We start from the raw sequence: 20,461 nt of genomic DNA, 5'->3' as shown, positions 1-20,461 counted from the left end.
CAGACCAAACACTCACAAAACTTTCCCGGCTGAAGAAACGTACTTCTGCTATCGGCGTAGTATCTTTCTTCGTACCGCCCCAATGGCACTAGCGCGTGTGCTACTCATTATTTACACGCGCCTCAAAAATAACGCGAAAAACCCGCTACCGCAGCACGCCGTGAGAATTCTGAAAATAGTTCTGTGGGATTTTGTGCTGCAATGGAGGGAAGCTGCATAAGGGTTCCCTCCACTTAGTGTAACGTTCCAACTGGCGCTCAAAACCAACACCCAAATCCAGTATCGGCCACCATCGGGCGTACACTCTTGCGCGGTATGATTTATCTTTCAGCTGCTTGGTCAAGGATTTCCCGCTTAGTTAGAATCAGGCAGACATATTAACAGATCTCTTCTGTCTATTCCTTCCCTTGACCATCTCTCCTCAGAAGATGCTCAGAGCAGATACGCGATTTCGTCACCGTTGGCTTTGATGGTCCGTTCTGCGACATTACTAGAGGACGGTTACGGAACAACCCCCCCCCCCAGTTTGGACGGGGTGGGTGGACTATTCTTAGCCGCGAGTATTTCACTTCGCAGCAGTTCGGATTGCACTGTATCGTGGTCGGGTTTGATTGCGTGGCAGTCACCGTGTAGTCATATGACAATGGCGAACGGGGTTGTAGTTATGCGAAGTGCGTTCGCGTAACGGATTCGATGACGGGGTGGAAAGAACCGTGGCGTCAGCTGTGGTTGGTGTCTTTAGGGGGAGAAAAAAAGAACCATAGACGAAAATTTGTCACTCGTCCAAGTGTACCGTAGGTTCAGCCGTTTGAGAGTAATTAACACGCTAAGGGAATGGCCCCAAAGGGGACAGGAATAGTTATACTCTGCGCCAAGAGTTGACGCCAGGGAATTCATTTCGCATTGGACATTACATTGAATAACTTCCAAATTTTGCTGGACATCTTCAAGAAGAAGTTAAGATTTTGGTGAGAAATTAATTTTATCTTTCCAAATTCTCATTAGTATATCTCGCCATAAATCACATCACGAGAGTCTCTTCAAACGAGCACTAGTGGGGCTGTGATATTTTTATATCACACTACGAACTAATTTTAGTTTGCCAAAAACCACCCAACGTCCCAGAATGTAGTTCACTAGTGGTTCTTCGTATCTGCCCACAGTGGCAGCGACGAGATGTTCGTCTATTTAATTCTTGTTCTGATCAACTTTAGAGCGACACTTCTGGTCGATCGTGTAGCGTGCTTCCCCCGGCTAGAAGGGTAGTGCGTGCGTCACGCGAAACGCAACTCACTTCCATCGCGGCGGCGCATCACACGAAAGACCTTCGCTTTCTCCTTCGAATTGTTTGCGGTACGGTGATCCAAACACCGAGGGCCCATTTGTAGGGTGCTACAAGCCAGCAACCGGTGCTTTCAGGTGTTGCGCCAGCATAACAGCGTGCCTGGCTGCATGCCCGGATGCCCGCTTTCCCCTTCGGAGGGTTTCAACAAAACGAAACTGCAATATTTGGCAAAGGCATCTTATTTGGCCGTCTCGAGGCTACATTGGTAGCATTGATTCTTCGCCGATGTTTGCAACCGGCGAACGGTTCATTTTCATTTCTGAAACTCACCAAGTGACACTGTAATCAGCCGACGAACCGGGAAGTCACGGACCACTCCCGGTGCGCGCCACGGCATCGTCCCTTTCGGTGGAGAGTGAATAAAATAATGCACAACGGCAAAATGCTTTTTCCTGATTCTGTGCCGCGAGCAGAGTTCAAATCTTTGTGCATCGCCGTACGTACGCCGGCACACGCTTCGGGTGTGCGGAAAAAGGTGCAAATGCCCGCCAGCCAAGGCAACACTCGGACATTCGTGTTTGTGACGCGTTTATGAATGAATGCGGTGGCGGCAGCGGCCGCGGTTACGCGAATGTGAACATTTTTTTTTCTTCTGCTCGTCATTCGTCATTGCCATATTCAATCGTCGCACCTCAAGAGCAACAACGCCGGCCCGAATCGGGGTAGAAGTTTTTGGTTTTACTTTCACTCTCAACGAGCGTTCTCAGTTTGCAAAAAATCCCTGGGTCCGGTATTGATGATGATGCATGTGTTGCTTGATGCTGTCCGTTAATGCTGATCGAGTTGTTTATACGGTTCTTTTTTAAACATTGAATGTACAATGCAATTAATTATTTTCTAGCGTTTCGTTAAAACAACCGTAGTATTGTTAATTGAACTACGCAAAAGACGTGGATGCTTCTGAGCAGAGAACAATTCCTTTTTATAAGCCAAAATAAACATTTCTAAATGAATGTGGCCTTATGTATTGCTCTGGATAAAGCAGTCATTATTGCAGAACTCAAAACAAACTCTTTGAAGTCTAACAGAAGTGTGCATTATGGACATCAGCTCGCTGTCTGTTGAAGTACCTCCTTCAATGGCACCTTCCTTCAGTGAGCAGTCAACGTGTTTCCCACTTCATGCTCCAGGGATTTCGAACCGTTCCCGGTCATCCCACGCGTAATTTGTGGCGGAAGGGTTTAGAAAACCGTCACTGGAGGGCACATCTTACGGAGTCACCCGCTTCTTTGGGAGAGTTTATTTCAGCAAGGCATTACGTAAATCTGGTGCAATTGGCATATTTTGTGGTGATCGACCAAAAACGATGCTGAGCCAGTTCGCGTGAGCCGTGCGGCGGCGGGTGTTATTATGCAAGTTATTATGCGCCGGAGCAAAAAACCAGAATAAACGTGTGCCACCAAAGGGGGAACGAACACGATTGATTTACAGATGTAAAAACCCACTTCTGCTGGCAGTTCGTCATGCAAATGGATGCTATAAACTGGGCTTACATGTCTGAAATTGGGTTCGGAGCCAAGTATACCAACTCGCCAGTCAAGAGCTCACCCACCAGTTCCTTGAGCGACTTCCTATGTATGCAGGTATGCCCACCTACCAACAATTTACACCTGGGGCCACGGGCCTGGGTCTCTGAGAGTGTGCACCATAAAGTCTCGCAAAGTAACCTCCAAGTGCAGTTGCAGTTACAGCACCCACAACAAACGATTTCGCTTACGTTTCGCTTCCCGAGACCCCGACGACCACTTGGATGATTCAGTTTTGCCGTACGGTCAGCACTGCTACGGTGGGAACAATCGCCCCACGCGTGTTGCTGTGTGTGACAAACGTGGCAATACGTCAACTATCGGTCGACACCGATCGGTTTTGCCCGTTGCCGGGTATAGATCTCGTTCGGTCCCATGACCGACATTGCCATTCGGTCGTAAAATGGTGCGCGCGGCGGGTGCGAGTGTGCACTTACATAAAAGAGACACCAAAAGTCAGCCAAGCTTTCGCTGCCAGACTGATAGCCCCCACACACCGTGGCACGTTCCGAGCGGGGGTGGAGATTCCCGTCACCAAACCCGGCAGCAATGTTTTGTCCATCGCTGTACAGAATCGAAAAACTAATTTTACTCCCAGAACAGAACCGCTCGGGCTTCTGCTGCGAGGTGCAGCGAAAATAGTATGCTCATCTCAACCCACCGCCCGAGAATGCCACACCCCAGAGCGAATGGGGGGGTGGTGGCTGTTTAGGTTGTTACTACCCCGTGCAACATACCCCCAACCCACCCCTCTCGTAACTCACTAACCACCTGTGTGTTTTGTGCTTGTCTTTGCAGATGCTCCCAACGATGTGCTGTATATGATATGTGGAGTCGTCATCGCCATGGTCCTCGTGGGCCTCATCATAGTTTTAGTTGCAGTTACAATCAGGTGAGTGTTGTGTGTTGATTGTTTTCCTATCCCGAAATTCTAGGCGATCGAATGATTGTGATCGTCCGAAATTCTCAGAACACGTTCTTGGCTCGTCGGTTTTGGGGACTGGGTTTGTAATGGCGTTACATAAAAGTGGGCTATATTTATGAGACCACACACCCTCCGTATGTTCCACACTGATCATGAAGGGAATAAAGGAATATTGCGTTTCGCGTAAGGAAGGTCGGATAAGCTGAGAATGACCTACGGCTTCTGAAGCAGGTTCCACGTGATAGAGGGCTCAAAATGGAACAACATATATATGTGTGTATACCTCTACGACACACATTATCGCAACACAAAACCAAACGTTCATGACGAATTCACAAAAACCGCGCAAATGCCAACTAGATTTGTCTGAATTTTTTTACCAACGGATTTCCCTTTTTTTGCGACTAATAGTTTAAAAAACACGACCACGGACGCTATTTTTAAGCTCATGTTTACCAGCTCGCTGAGTGTTTTGCAATCGCCCGGTGCTGCTACCCAGTCCAGTCGAGAGGGCTACCTATTTTATGGGGTTATTTTTTCCAGCTACTAACTGTTGTTTGTGATGAAGTATCTTGGAGGCAAACGGGAAGTGGCTTAACACAAGAAGCGAAGCGTGTGAACAACTCCAACCTCTGCATGCACGCAAGGATAGGCCGTTTGTGAGGTATTGCGCACTGTGTGGGTTAATCTTGGGAGCTGTTGCAGGAGAAGTGCATGATAATCTCGTGCAGTGCTTGAATGGGTTGCTCTTGAACAGCGTGTGGCGTAGATAAATTCTTAAATTAAGAATAGCATTGAAAGGATCTAGCCATGTTTGAAGATCGACACTTCTCAAAGTGTTGGAGCATGTCGCGGGATCTTAGTTTAATTGCCGTCCCCCCACCAACAGCTTTGGGATTAGCTTAAACTCTACCAAGGTCCAAGGTCACTAGGAAGTATAATCGCTCCGAAATAGTATGTGCACAACCCAACGCGACGACCGTCATCCACCGAAGAGTGACCATTAATATTCATCATTAGTTTGCTACGCAACGGTTTTTGCGTGTGCCGGGGGTGGGGTCAAATCATCAGGCCGATCTGTTTGGACCTGCAAGATCCGCGCGTTGCACGTCAGTTGTTTGTATATTATTGAGGAGTAACTGCGACGACCGAGGAGGACCCCGTTGTGTTATGGTTTTGTTCCGCACGGGGGCAATAGCTCGCGATTGCGGTTAGTACCGGTTTTCCGCATGGCAAGCGGTATCCGACGACGATCAGCGAATGGGGATGCCTAGAAGATGGGGATGCTAGCGCGGCGAAGATCGCGCATCGTCGAAGAGGACTGACTCCTCTCCTCTTTGTTTTGCCGTGCCAGGGCGCGAGAGTTCGATCAACTCTTTCCGGTTGGTTTGTTTTGATCGTGAAGTGTTTATACTCCGCACACGCATCGGCACAGCCAGCAGTTGGGGGTTGTGTGCTGCGCGTTTGACTTCCGTGTTCCGTGCCCGGTTGCTTAGGGGGTGTTGTTTTTTGGACGCTCTGTATTTTAAAGAAACCCCGTTATTGTTGTGGGTTGCAACTGGTTGACTTCTGTTTAAAACAGATGTCTGCAAGATCATTGCCTGTCTTGCTGTCTGTTGACGTAAAGATCCTATGTTTGATGTATGCAGGAATAAACCCACGATGGGCCTTACTGTAACGGACACATGAGACTGCACGCGCGGCTCCAATGACTCCGCTTAGCTGGCGTCTAAGTTAAAGTCCGTTTTCCCACAGCAGAACGGAAAATCTCTCGTTACATAATGTCGCAGACACTAGCGCAGCAGTAGAATCATCGCCTAGCCAGCCGAGTTCAATACTGTTAGGCCTACCAGACACATTTCGGGGGTGAAGTAATTGGAGTAGCGATTGGGATTTTGGGTGCCGAAATAAACGCACAAAGGAATATACTCAGTTCAAGTGCTCCCGCCCCGTTTCAATAGACATCACCGAACGGCTACAAGGTTACCGGGGCCAGACGACAACGTTTGTGTAATATAACGCCTCCGGCTGTCCAAAGTGTCCAATTGTGCACACGACTGGAGTGGCAGTGCGAACTCAGCTGTAGCCGAGCGATGTCACTCCCGGACCGTTCGGAACCTGTAGTTCCCTATGCCTGAGCGTGTGGTGCTTAACGCTCCCTATACAGACTGATGGTGTCCGGTAGCAGTCGCGTGTAACATCCGACGCTACCAGACGACTTCCGTAACGGACTTTTATAGATAGTTTACGGGATGTTGAGTTCACTCGAGCTACTGTCACCACAGTTCTTGAGCCCTTGTCGAGTGCAGAATCTGCGCCACGTCCCTTTTGTGGTTCTGTTTCTAGTTTAGAACTACCTGGCATGAGTTGTAGTCGTTGAACGTTCTTCGAAGGTCAACCGCGACAGTTAAGGAAACGAGCGGTGAACAATGCCATTCCATCAGGTTGCATGTTGAAGGCTGGCGGAGAGGTAGCACTAGGGGCCAGTGGCAGAGCTCGCGGTGAGCGTGCTCGCGTGCGTAGTTGTGACGAATTGCCACCAGTTGGCGCTACCAGTCGAGTGACGGAGAATTTATCAAGTATGTGGTGCAACTGAGCTGTAGCAATAGCCAGAACAAATGCACGACAAACGCCAGCGTTCGCAGTGTAATGGGGGGGTACACGCGATCAAGCCCCTGACCCTGCTCTAGATACTGGCGACACTGTGTTCCGTTGCGAATGTGCTCGATTAGACATGCCGATATACATATATATGTATTTTGCAAAGCAAATTATGAAACATCCGTCAGACACGCGTGTACTGCTGAAGGTGGATATAATGTATACGACTTGTACTTGTCCAGTTGCAGGCAAACTGCATCGAACTGGTGCAAAACGAGTTGGAAATTTATAGACGAAGTTGTCCATGTTAGAATGCCATATCGGGACATTAGAAATAAACCCTAGAATACATACAGATCATCAGTGGGAAAACTTGTTCATTGCTAACGAATACCGAAAATCCCGTAAAATCCGTTACGATTGTTTCGAAGCTATTTTTACCACCTTGAACTGCCAATTTATAAAACACAAGCCAAACGTTACACGATTGCTTCGACAAAATCCCCAAACAGGTTTCATTTTGTTTTTCCCCAATCGCAAATCAGCAAATCGCTAGAAAACCCCAATGTGTGTACATTACTTCGAAAAAATCCCTAGCGCGGTTTAACTGCTTGAAATTCCCGCAACAATCAATGCGTGGAACGCAAACAAACACACAAGCATTAAAACAATTCATTGCTGGTAATGTACAGTAGTCTCCGTCATTGGACTGAGCCGTCGTCGAGCGTCAAGCTCATGATTAGCGTCCGAATACTGCTGCGCCCAATGTTTCCTGAAGCAAAACCATGCGCTAATATTATTAAACACTCTCGCACGATTAGCATAAACACCTTAAATGACGCAAAGATCTTAGACGTGCCTTTTTCCGCTGGGCGGTCGCTTGTTTCGCTAGAACGGCATGTTCCGGTACGTACAGTTTGGTGCGAATCAAAACGAAAAGCGATCATTTGTTGACACATTCGAGCGCGCCCCGCAAATAACTTTTGGCGTAATTAACAACGAACGCGCATGAGTTGGGATCACTTTGTCGGGGTATCATTATCAGGTCTATAGTAAAAAATGGAGCAACATCGCTTCGTTGCGCGAACGCTGCGGCGCCACGATGCATGCAAGCCGGTCAGTTTAGCGGGGCCGCGGAAATGTTTGCCAATCACACAATTGACTATCAATCGACGAATCTATTAAGTTATTGTCAAAACAATTTGTCGATTTGCGGCGCACGGGTCAAAAGGTGCGGTGGGTGTTGATTGTTCATTTGTGTGTTTGCTTTGCGGAGTGCCAATGTGCGCTTTTCGCCCAGAACGTCGGCACCCCCAGAACCCTTGGTGGGCCATGGAGACGTAATCTGAGACGCGTTTGGCACACTGTTGATTAGGAACAGTGTGAGGCCTCTAACGTGTCGAAGGTTACGAAAAAAAACAAAGGTTAACAACAATTTAAAGTGTCTTAACAATGGTTGCGACGTGAAGTATGTACATTGACCGCCCAGCCAAATGTGAGCTGATGTAAGTTTGAAGGGAAGTATTTTTTTTGTTTGCGGTTGTGGCAAATGGAATAAAGTGCGCCGAAAGTGGCATTGCTGCTGATAAGATGTGTTGAAATATCGTTTTAAAGCAGGGTATTATTAGCTTTAGCGGGATTTATGTTTATTATAACGGACACACGGGCATGCAGGGTGGTATTGGCAACTGACATCTTTCGTTTATGGCCGTTTCGTTTATCGTTTGAGACGGAAGTTGTTGACCGAACAGCTGGAATTTCGTCGATAAGTCGTTGTGAACCCTGTGTGATTTTTCTTATTGGATAAATTTGTTTTAGGGTGAGTTCTTCCAGGTGCATTTAGCAGTGACATCCCGCCTTCTGCAGCACCTAACAGGGGGTTTGAAGTGAAGCATCTTCTTTCGATCGATGCGCTCTGCCTCAAGGTTCGATGATCATCCATCTTAAGATCATTACCCTCGTTTATGGGTGCCCGTGGCTCAATTATGTTGCTGCCCGATGCGCGGCACATTGGAAAGCCAGCATCATCGGGTTTCCATCTTTCCGAGCGGATACTCACGAGAGTGTACGGATATCTCAGGGGTCGGGACGCTTTGGACGAAAACTCGTGCGGTAGGGGTTGCGTTTCCATCTATCTGAGCAGTCAGTTGACGGTTGCAGCACAGCAGTGGAACTGCCATGGAGTTGCATGAGTCAGAGTTTCGAGTTCGAGTTTCGAGAGCGAGACAGATGCAGGGATTACTCGTCGGGTTCGGTGAGTACTGTAGCGATCTTTTCCCACACAGCCACTCACTCAACACAACCCGCCCCGGTCGGTTTGCTCAGATTCCAGGGGCATTTTTGTTGAAGGCTTTCCGGCCGGTCGGTCGACGGGGAACTCCAACTGGTTGCTTTGAACCCCTTCCACCACAACGGGGCTGCTGCTGTCTGTTGCTGTCTGTTGCTGCTGTTGTTCTGCTACTGCTGCCAGCCAGCCAGCACACACACACGGCACACGGCGACGACGACGACGACGACTGCTGTTACGGTCGGTTAGTTTCTTCGGTTAAAACTAGCGGTCCGTCGATGCTCGGAAACCAGTCCCCGTCCAAATGTGCCTCTGAGCGGAGCGTGTAGCGAACAAAAACACATTGCGTACCGCCACCAACGCTGCTGCGTGCGCCTTTTGTGGATCCGTGCGCATATGTGTGTGCGTGCATTTGTGTCTGCCGAATGAGTGCGTATCCGTGAGTGCGTGCGTGCCGTGTGTTTAGGCAAATGTCATCAGCTGTTGACGCTACTGCCGACGAGGCAACCGAGGCGGACGCAGCTCTAAGCGGGACTATCTTATCGCGCTGAAGGGTGTAAACGAGTGAGAACGTGAGGAAAAAAGCGTAAAAGGGAGCGTCGCTCGGGTGTGTGCTGCAGCGATTTGCAGAGGGTTTTTTTCTGTTGCTGCAAGGGCTAGCAGCAAATGGTTGTGCAGAAGTTGGCCGCAGGCGAATTTCTTTGTTGCAAAAAGCAGTGGTGAAGTTTCGAGGTTCCTATCCTAACGTACGGCGCGCGCTCACCCGACAAAGGAGGTCGAACAGTGACGGTGGTGGTGATCGTGCGCGATCGCACAAACGGTGGACCGGAAGGAAGATTGGTGAAACTGCAGGCTGATCGCAAACTAGCTGACCACGATTCGCCATTGTCTTTTCGGTAGACGGTGAGTTCGAACCGTTTTGCTGTAAGTGGGGCTCATTTGCAAGCGCCAGCGCGAGTGGTAACATGCGTGGCGCCTAGTGCTTAGTAACGCATACTAAGTGCAGTGGCGTTACCTGTGCGGAACATCTAACGATCGTGTGGTAGTGGTTCCGCCGATCATCTTGCTCGCTAACGGGCGGTGTTTGTGTGTTTGTCTGAGGTGCAAAAAATAGCCTCCGCTGTTCTTCAACTACGCCGAGCGCAGAGGGTTAGAACAGCTGCGCAGCTCGCTTTGGTACACGTCCAAAGCGGCCCGATCTTATCGATAGCAGTGCCGCTCAGTACAACCGGAAGGGGGTTTGTTTGCCCCGTTACAAAGTTCTGCCACGGGCACGCGGCTGCAGTTGGCGATGAAGAAGCGCGCTGCCGAGAAGGTCCCCCCGAGACCGCTCCACCAGCACCATCAGCACTGGAAGAACAGCTGATTCGTGGTCGCTCCATAGCTCCCCCTGCTGGTGTGTGATCGGCAAAGCAGTCCGTGTGGTGTGTTGTCCGTTCCTGCTGCTCGATGGCCGCCATTTAGCCATTTTGGCCCAAACGGAACAAACGGAACAGTAGTGGTGGTGGTGAAATCGCACCTTTGACCCAACACACACGCGCGCGTGCTGAACTTTTGGAGGTGAACCTGAAAGTTCCCGGTGTGTTTTTAGCTGGGAGCTTTTTGTTGTTAGCACCGAAAACAAAACCCCGCGGCGGCGGCCCAAGGACTGTGCCACGCCAAGCACGCTAGTCTGCAGTAGCAGCACCATCGTCAGCACCGTTGAACGTCGCCGAGCACGAACGCACGCTACCCCGAGCGGCCAGCCAGCGCGTGTAACTGACAGCCGAACGTGGCACTGACGGCTGGAGCGGTACAATCTCGCACTTCACGATGGAGGAGGTATATCTGTATCTCTACATGGAAAGGTAATGATGATCGACAACACTTCATGGTCGCGTACCGCTTTACCGCCTCACTGCACACTGCACTCACTCCACTGCTGCAGTGGTCATCTCCACTGGTTGGCACGTGTCCTCGGTGGAGTAGGAGCGGTGTGTTTACGGCGGTAATTATGCAATTAGTTAATCGAGGCCGCTCACGGGTTGGGGGCCACAGACAATGCACGACACTTGCACGTACTGATTCATGCAGGTTCGTCGTTTTGAGGAATAAAAAGTCTTGCTTTCGAGAGGTCTCCCCCGGCATTTGGAAGATGCATCAGACACCACACTCAAATACCTCAGAGGTTTGAAGTGTGATATCGCTGACGAATCGTTCTAAAATTGGCAATTTGCAATGGTGCTTCTGGTTGAACAGTTTTGAAGAGGTTTATCGGAAAGGAGGTTACCCCTCGGCTATCTCCGTGTAGCGCACTTGAGGTGTGCGTGGTCTGCAATATCTTGCAAAGGTGTTAATTGCCTGCCTAAGCCGACCGGTTGGTGTGTTTCATCCAATGCACCGACGTTTCGATGGAGGAGGACTAGGAGAACAGTAGGACTGATTTCCAAGACGAGTGGTTGAGTCATAGAACGTTAATATCTCTGCTCAGTTCCGTTCCGTTCCGTTCCGTTTTTTTTGTTTCATAATTGATAAAAAGCTAATTGACCTAGCCATGTGAGTGGAAACGACCGCAAATGGTGGTGGATTGATGATCACATGGAATTGCTAGAACAGATCGCGCATGTAATTGTACATCTGTTCTATCCATCGAGGTCGACCGGGTTGGGGGAAGACAACAGTAATCATTCTTCAACAACATGGTTTTTGTTTGTTGTAATCGGGCTCGTTAATCAGGCAAATGATGTTTCTGGTTAACTTCCCTAACCCCTTCCAAACCAGTGTCTCTACTGTTGGGTTTCTCTCCTCGCTGAGCAATGAGTCACTCCAACAGCATAATAGTGTCCTCCCTCCAAAAACCAAACGGCTCGGCTACTGCTTGATTCACTTTCTTCGCAGTATATATGGTATTTTGTGTTCAAAGTTGTACACCGTATGGATGTGTATGCTATAGCTACATAAACATTCGACGAATGACGTCATGGGATCGATCGTTGTATGTGACCATTGTGCGTTACATTACAAACGGGAAGGGAAGTACCACAAAACATCATGCACATCTGGCTGGAAAGGCCTTGATGCGTACCATTGGACTTATCCCGCTTGTTGTTGGGGTAAAAGTTTCACATTGCACAATGATTCAACGACGCCGCAAGAAAAGTGTGAGAGTGAGGGATGTTTATTTCGTCAATCATTTATAGCCACGATTGAAGTTTTGATGGTTCTTTTTCTATCCTCACTGGATCGTACGGCTTGTTGCAAATATGTTGCATAATCTTCAAAACTGATGGTTGAACCAGGTGAAAGTGAGTACACCATCTAGTAGGCGGTGGAGATCCCTATGACAGGAGGAGGTTAACATTATTTAAACTTCATGTTTTGACGTATGAACTTATCAAACCATTACGATCGTATTTGCTGTCAGTTTGTAAACAGGTCTGAGGGTGGGAAAATTTTGATCGCAACTCCCCTCAATTAAGATCCATCTGGAGGTTTATAATGAATGCATCGTGCGAGATAAACGATATCACATTTTAGCGCATTAATCAGAAAGCGGGGGGGTTGGTGAGGTTCGATGTGGTGAGTCTTCCGCCCAACGGAGTTTCAGTTCTAAAAGCAATGAACAGTCGTGATGATCTAATATTCTCAAGAAATTAGACATTGGCGACCGGCGAGACGGGGCTGGACTGTTTGCGCAGTGCATTAATCAAATAATGTAACAATCGGATTCAAGCTATCGGAACAGGTGTGCCTGATTGGGATAAAGATAAAGTGTGGTGTTCTTCCTGCGGTGTCTTGTTCGCAGACCGTGATACGATAAGCATGATAACACGGTTCCGATTCGATTGAACACAATCGCCCAGCTGGACAATGCGTTTCCTTCGACCGGTATGAAATGTTTTGTTTCGGATTAGGTATTCTTTCATTTTATGTACATTGTGTATGACATACCGATGGTCTAATGGAAAGAACTTTGATCAATGATTAACACCGGGGAGTCACTGGACTGTCCCCGCTAAGTGGATCGAATGGGACTGCTCACGTGGATGCCGTGGAATCCACCGAGATGCCAGCCCCGAGTGACGGGCCCCCAAAGAGGGAAAAATTGTTTTTCATCAGTTACTGGAGCACGGGTTCGTGGTTAGCTGTTGTTTGTTTGCTTGTTGTTGGTTAAGGCTGCTGATAAATTTGTTTTTGTTTGTCATGCCATTTCCAATGTCCAACCAGTGTAGCCACTCTGATTGTTGAATGTCAAATAGCAACAAGCGTCGAACAGATGTTCGAATCCTTCTGCCTCAAACTTCTCAAACAAAACATCACAAATGAGTTCCTCACGCGAGTGTACAGCGTTATATGTTAGCCTTATTGTTTATCGTCCTGCGATTTACGTCCGCAAAGTGCTTATGTGCGAGATAGTTACGCATGACCGCTCGAACCATCAGAAATGTTCCGAATTCCGGTCAATTTAGTGGTCTGACCTTCGGATGGTTGATGCGTGTGCTAAATGTACTGTTTTGTACCCTTTGGAATTGAACAAATTAAAATGTTCGCATAAACGAGATGATAATTGCGGACAGCTCGTTATCTTCCCAAATTCATAATGTGTTTTTCATTGTGATTCATTGGATAGATAGATGCTGCGACGAATGTTTCCACCGCACCAGGAAGAACTGTGTTCCAATGTGAGAACATTAGTGCAAGGAACTTTTCGCATTGTGTTTCTCACGACTGTTAAAAAAAAGGTTCGAGGTCATGTTTGGGGAAAAAAATCTTTAGAAGCTCATTTGAAACGGAAACGTCGTGAATGGAAACCTTAATTTTGACAAAAAGGGTTGATTAATCGACGGAATCAAATGGAGGACAGAATGAGAGAGCAGCAAAAAGGAGCGATAGGATGTAAGCCTCTTAATTCAGATACGAGCAAAGAGCTAATTTGTTAGTCTGTACATCGTTCTAATTGATGGACAACAAGACGTGGTTATTAAGCATTATTATCCTATTGGGATTCTAACCTTTTCTGTGCCTATATACGCAAGCCCTATCTTGAATTCCTTGCCAATTTCTTGGTATCTCTAACCACGTTGAAGGTGCACTTTTGTAAACCTAACCTCACAATAGTAGTTTTTCGTGGAAAAAATGAATATCCGCAAGATAAGGACAAACTGTCGTATTTGTCTGGAGACAAGATAAACAGGGGTTTAACGTCGCATTGGAAACTATTTCACGCCACCCGTGACATCAGCAAAAAGTCCCTGAGCAAAACATGTTTTTCACCTCGACGGCGCGCTAATGTTTGTTTTCTTCATCCGAGGATTGTGAAGGCTCTGAGTGTTCTGATTTCGCAACACAGACAGCGCATATGGGGTAGAAGAAGAATATGGTTCTTGGTTACGACGTCAGTAGGGCGTAAACAACACACGGAACGTAGAGTTCGAGGAGTATTGTATCTCCCGTTCGTCGCTCGTCCATTTACCGATGGCGTCATTGTCCGATGCGTCTTGGTGCTCCGTTATCTTGGTTTGTTGCCGTGGAACCAAGGTTTTTTCATGAATGAATTGTTGTGGCGTTACTGCCTCATTGCCTCACTGCCTCGCTTTTGACCGCTGCGAGTAGGGACGGCGAGAGCGCGAGTTGAAGGAAATCGGTGTCGAGTTATCAAATTTATAGCGTAACGTACAATGGCTTACACTTCGAGGTAAGTTTCGATCAGATACCGTCTCGGCGTACCTCGGTGGAACTTTTTCAGGCATCGGTTCGAGCAACATGCAAAGAAAAAGTTGATTAGAGGTGTTAGGATGGGGAAGCGAGATTGCAATGCTTTGGACAGCTTGCAGCTCAGGGATACGGAGTACATTGCACTGTCATTGAAGTTTACAATGCAAATTAGTACTAATATCGCTTCCGAATGACATGAAGCGACGAACCGCTTTGGAACCGTTCTTCCGCATGCCCATTGACTCTCGGGGACTTGGTGAGTGGGGTGCGCGATCAGACCCGCTGTAACCTCATTTGCATCGTCTGTAGCAAGCAGCACTATTGCGGTTTCGAATGCTCCCTTCCATACTTCCTAGATCGCAAAAGAAGACGACAATTAGCGCGTGTTGACGAACCCGAACCCAACCCCCAACTGGTGAACGATCGGCAAATAGTGCATTCGCAATCGGCATGAGCAATATAATAGCTCCCAGCTTTCGGACACAGCCAGGTTGATTATATCGGGTGGTATCTCCCCATTGCCCAATGTTAACATCGTGCTGATACGTTTGTTACCACATCGCCATACCAAGGCCCAGCGCGTTGGTGAGTCAGCTCCGAACGGGAGATTTCTTCGATCGGTAGCACGTCTCGCCAGTGGATGATTTATATCTTGGGTCTGCTTGCCGGATGTCACACATGTACGCGTGTATCTTGTACCATTGAGGGGCAGCTAATGCATCATGCTCGGGTGAGCGCAATGATTGTGGCTATCGTCCACAAAACGTGCCGATATTACTAAGCGGTGGAGTTCGCTCCAAGGCAAAGCACCATCGCCATTGTGCTGTTGGACAGAAAAAGAATGGACTCCAAAGTGCACGGATGACGGGTTCGAAGGGTCGATTTGCGGCTTAAACGGTGAAAATGGCGTTGTCCAGCACGTCCAGCGCTCCGACCGATAAGCGACATCTGTCCGGAAGACACCATTTCCTGGTGAGCTCCAGGTTCCGATGTGAAATTGGAGAGGTAACGGAGCCGTAGATGGCCGGTAAGGTCGTTCCTATACCTTTCCAAGATAATTACGATCCGATGATGGTGGGGTTCTTGGGTTGTGGGTTGAACCTTAATTAGGTTTTTGGTTTTGGTCTTCTCAAGAAGAAATGACAACATGGAGTCTCGTTGGGGTGGCACGTCAAGCGATTTGACGCATGCATAATGCAGCTCGACGGTGCACCAGCAGTCCCCGTGGGCTTGGATAACCGGTTCCGATCGACCTTGAATAGGTTTTCGTATCGATCGCGTTTCGAACGGGTTGGTTGGCTCCCTCTTTGTCTGTTCCGGTGCACTTGAACTTTGTCCGTAAGACCTGTGTGTGTCTTACCTGAACGGGGGTGCTACGACGGCGAGATGGATATACTGGATGGTGCCTCCGGCTGCTTGTTGTGTGTTGTACAAGCGGGAGATAGTGTTTCTGGGTGGAACTGTCTAGTCATACCCTGCGGGTCGATACCAACCGATTCCAGTTCGGACTGGAGTCAAACCACTAGAAAGGTACGGTTGCTCCGTACTGCATCTTTTATGACTCACAAAATGCCCGCGCCATGTGACTGTGTGTGCTGGTTGTGTTACTATTGTTTTGTGCGCACCCACAAACACACGCACGGGATGGATGCGTGAAACACGGACGGAAAGTTCCGACCCGGCGTTTTATTTTTGTTTTTGTTGCGTCCGACCAACACGCACTGGCGCGGCTGGGAAAGCAATCCAGTGACGTTTTTGGTGGATCGTCATATTACGATGAATGTATTCCTTTTTTTTAATGCATTCGGTTTGGAACGAAACCCGCCGACAAACCGCGTACGGTGTTGTGTGCGTGTGACGTCAGTGGGGAAGCGCTTGCGACGCAACAGTGTGTACGCGCTCCACGCCATACGTATGGGAGCATGGAGCTGCCCGGTTGTCCGTGTGGTTTGTGTGTATAGGCGCTGTTGTTTTTTGCTGCCCCCAACATACGGGCGCGCGCTCGTGGTGGTGATGATTGTACGCAACCGTATTCGCGATCGTCGTTCGCGCAGCTATATAAAAATCGAACCACCGACGACGAACCGAAGCAAGTCGAGTACGAACCGTCGCATCTAGCGGACACAAACGCGAAGCGAACCGCGAGTGCTAAAACAGCTAGAAGGAAGCATTACGCGCCCTCGAAAGTGGTATTTCAAGCGACATCTAGTAAGGGCCGCCAGATAATTTAAAAAACAAACAAACTAAAGAGGCCACAGCTTAAAAGAAAGTGGTGTACCACGACGACGTAAAAAAAAGCGAATTAAGAACCAGTGTTTTGTTGGTGCGGGTATTTTCGGGTGTGATATTTGTCACTTTGGCTTCGCGTGTGCCATCAAAAGCAGCATCAAAACCTTCGCAAATCCCAGTGTGACATTAGCAAGGACAAACCGTTTTATAAACGGTTACAAGCGTGTGACTTCGGTTTAAGGATACACGTTGCGCGTGTGTTTGTGCGGCCATTTGCGAAGGCTCCCGAACGCGCCGCGGTACGGGTCCCGGGAAGGTTACCGCTGCTGTACAAAAGGCGCTCGATTGTGCGGCCAGCCCGACAGTGTGTAACGTGTGAGTGCTCTGGGAGCGTAGCCACGGTTAGAACACGCAACAGGGAAAAAGGATCATTATCCAGCGCGAACGTTTTGGGTTGTTGTGTGAGTGTGAGCCTTCCCTCCGAAGAATCCGTGTGTATGAGTGTGGCCAGTAGTTCGACACGCCAGTTTTTTTGGGTTGTGTGACCGAACGCAAGCTACAGCAGCGCAAACCAGTTGTTTTGCGGAAGGAAGAAGTGTACTTCGGACGGCACAAACTTGAGAGCTCCGCGGTGCAAGAAAGTGCAACCAGAAAATGTCCTCCAGTTGATGATCGCAGCTTTAACAAATAAATAGCAGAAACCTCTAGTCTTTGGGTTGGAAGAACCTAACATTTGGCTGTGCAGTGACTGTTTTGCCAAATCGTGTGAAGCCTCTCGAAGGGGAGAATTGCAAACTAACGAAGGAAACGGAATTGTCTGTGATAAGAAGTGAAGAATTGTGTTTCCTTTTTTGATCAACCGAGTGATCAGCTTTGTTTTGGGTTTTGGGACCTCTTGAGAGCCGTACAACCCCAACAAAGAGAGCCCAACAGTCTCAGTAGAAGGCAGACGGGGGCACAGAAAACAACCGACGCGCCAAGATTAACGAGTTCAGGAAAATGGTTGGAAGCAACGGTACCCTAATGACGATGCGTCTCGTCCGCAGTAAGCTGAGAAAGCGGGAAGAGTCGTCGACGGTGAGCCCGGTGACGGCGAACAATGTGGAGGCGGCACCGCACCACCACCAACACCATCATCACCCGTTCAGTCACCACCAGCTTCATCACAACGGAACCAGCCATCCTCAGCAGAACCAGCAGAACCATAGTAGCAGTAATCACCACCACCAGCCGAATGGCGGCAGCAGTCCGGAAACAGGCTACTCCGTGCCAACGCCGATAGCCTTCCGGCAGAGTCCGTCTACTGTGTGGGTCTTTCCACCGTTACCACCGCAACCGAACATCTACAACGCCAGTAGTCAGGTAAGCTTCGATTTCGTAGCGAATATTCAATCTCGATTCCGTTTGCGCCGTGAGCAGAGCATTCATTCTATCCCACAATCTTTAAGGCCTTGAACTCCTCCTCCGGCGTCGAAACAAGCCGAGGAGCATTTTGTTTCTTTTTTTTTTGCGGCGGAACTCAACATTCAGTTCAGCGCCCCCGTCCCGAGAGTCCGAACAGTGACCGCGGACGCAATTGAGAGCAGAGGCAGCAGCTGGAATCACCAGACAACAACCCCCGATGGTTGTGCTGCTTCTTACATCCTGCGCTTGGCATGAAGGGTGCCGAAGCAACCGAAAAGAGCATTGTCCTTATGGGTGGTGTACGAACGTGGAACGAATGGGAAAGCAAGAATGAAACCGTGCAAAAAAAAAAGAGCAAACGAACCCTGTGAAACCTGAGAATTGATGGAACGGGTGTACGAAAAACGCAAAACGGTCCATCATCAACGGTCGAAAGCTTTGATGGGTTTCCCCTGTTTCAAGGTTTTTGGTGGGATGCTTCCGGCTGAACTCATTTTCGGCGGTCAATGAAGCATCGTACCAAGCCCAGAAACAATGGCCAATTGATTGCTGCGTGGAAGGAATGCTTTTCGCTCGTCGAGCTTTTAAAACATTAGGGCGGCTCATCAATGAAACCACCATTATCTGCACCGTACTAATAAATGTCTTTACTGTTTGCTCTCTTCCAAAACAGGACGCGTTAGTACATAACGAGAAGACCGGCTTCAAGGGACTGAAACGTCAGCTGTCCGGTCGCTTCAAGCGTCTGGTATCGCGGAAAACGCACGAACCTGCCCCAGTCATACCGCCCGAGCTGAAACCCCAGCTCAAGACGATCTACGTGTATTAATCATAATGATTTCCAAACGGTTAGAAGCTAAGTGTCGTCTAGGTGCACACGGTGCACAATTATAAGCTAAGCAGAACCGGCGCTAGAGATATTATGCTGGCGAACAATGCGATCCATTGATCGTTCTCTGCAAGCCTAGCCCCTAGGCTCTAGATTTCCACCATTCCTACTGGGTGAGGATGATCGAAAATGCGTGTGCATACAAAAACGCCAACGCGATTTGTCCTATTGTGTTTTTGGTTTTTTTTAAACTTACTCTCCAGCACGAGTCAGTAAAGCTCCTCACCAACACCTGTCGAGAGCATTGAAAGTAGTGAGAGATATCAGCGCCTAGGCGCTTAAACTAATTTAATTTATTATCTGTTTTCTTGTACGCAAATGCCCTCCAACACACTATCCCACTCCCCAGCGCTTCCCGCTTCCGCTGAAACGAAACAGGACAGAAGTGAAATTGCTCACTAAACATCACCCTTTTAATGCTTGGATGTAAAACCAACGTTTTAGTACACAAGACAGAGCCATTCCTGGCATAGGAATTAGAACAAACGTCCAGCGAGGCAAAAGGGATCTAGTATGCCACGATTAAACGATGGGGGAAAGGGCAAGATGAAAAACAAAAGTCATTCAATAGGTGCGTGCGAATTTCGCGTTGAGGTGCGCAGTTGCAGTTGGCAGGCGTAAAAATTTAACTATTTTTTATTTTGGTGCTAAACCGAGTTGTGTAATTGTTTAAGTTTCCATTCCAAAACTACCACCCCACCCCTTCAAAACCCACCTGTGATTGATAAAGTTTGTGCAAAAAAAACAGGTGTAACAGAAGTAGAAAGAAGTAGTTGCATACAGTTTTTGAAAAGAGCAAACGTAAATGTTAACGCGTATTAGTATTTATGAAGTTTTTGTTTTTAGTACGCGCGGCAACTGCAGCACGCATCGACGGTTTGAACATTCCAGCCCTAGCTAGAATCGACACACTTTTTGTTTCTTTTTTTGCCACCCACCTGGAGGTACGGCTCTTCAGTTTTGCGTTTTTAGTATGCTTTGCATCCCACTTCTTCAGGATCCTTGTCCTTTGTTCGAAATTTCGTAACAGATGTTTTTAATATTACGATTTGTAAACATTAGAAGAGAAGACTGACACGGAAAAAACAACAAGCACAATTAAATGTACATCCACAAACACATACATGTCCCAGAAATGCGAATGGTGCCTAACTTCTCTCGCTATAGAAGAAGAGAAGAGAAAGGGAGAACAGGCTAGCAAAACTCACATAAAAAAATGAAGAAATAGTATTAGTATGTACAACATATTCCGGATTTAGATGAATGCATGTAGACTATAATGGACGACCAATGCCTAACCTTCAACTGTGCTATGCGTTTTAATATGATACGTGTTGGCGAGGGCCACCACCACCACCAGTAGTAGTAGCAGAAAGCTCTATTGGGCGGGTGTTTACTTAGTGCCGTTGGCTGACGATTCGATTAGGAAGAATGTGAAGGAGAAGGATTCGCGAATATTGGACGCCACGGAGATGCATATACGCACACGGACACAGACAAGGGGATCGGTCAGATGATTTACTGTAGGACGCGTTTGACGGTTGCATTAGTAGTGCAGATT

The 20,461-nt window shown here is 48.2% G+C and overlaps 1 protein-coding gene across 1 annotated transcript in view; it reads left to right on the top strand.

Moving 5' to 3' along the window:
* The window catches only part of LOC128298917 (uncharacterized), a 32,470-nt gene extending 12,414 nt beyond the window's left edge, over positions 1–20,056 (top strand). The window contains exons 4-6 of the mRNA XM_053034726.1: positions 3,670–3,763; positions 17,654–17,969; positions 18,685–20,056. Coding sequence (XP_052890686.1) covers positions 3,670–3,763; positions 17,654–17,969; positions 18,685–18,840 — 566 coding nt within the window. The 3' untranslated portion in view covers positions 18,841–20,056. The remainder of the gene's footprint in view (positions 1–3,669; positions 3,764–17,653; positions 17,970–18,684) is intronic.
* Positions 20,057–20,461: the final 405 nt, after the last annotated feature.

This window comes from Anopheles moucheti, chromosome 2 (genome assembly GCF_943734755.1).
Source record: "Anopheles moucheti chromosome 2, idAnoMoucSN_F20_07, whole genome shotgun sequence".
Classification (NCBI taxonomy): domain Eukaryota; kingdom Metazoa; phylum Arthropoda; class Insecta; order Diptera; family Culicidae; genus Anopheles; species Anopheles moucheti.
This window is presented reverse-complemented; position numbering and strand designations above follow the sequence as displayed.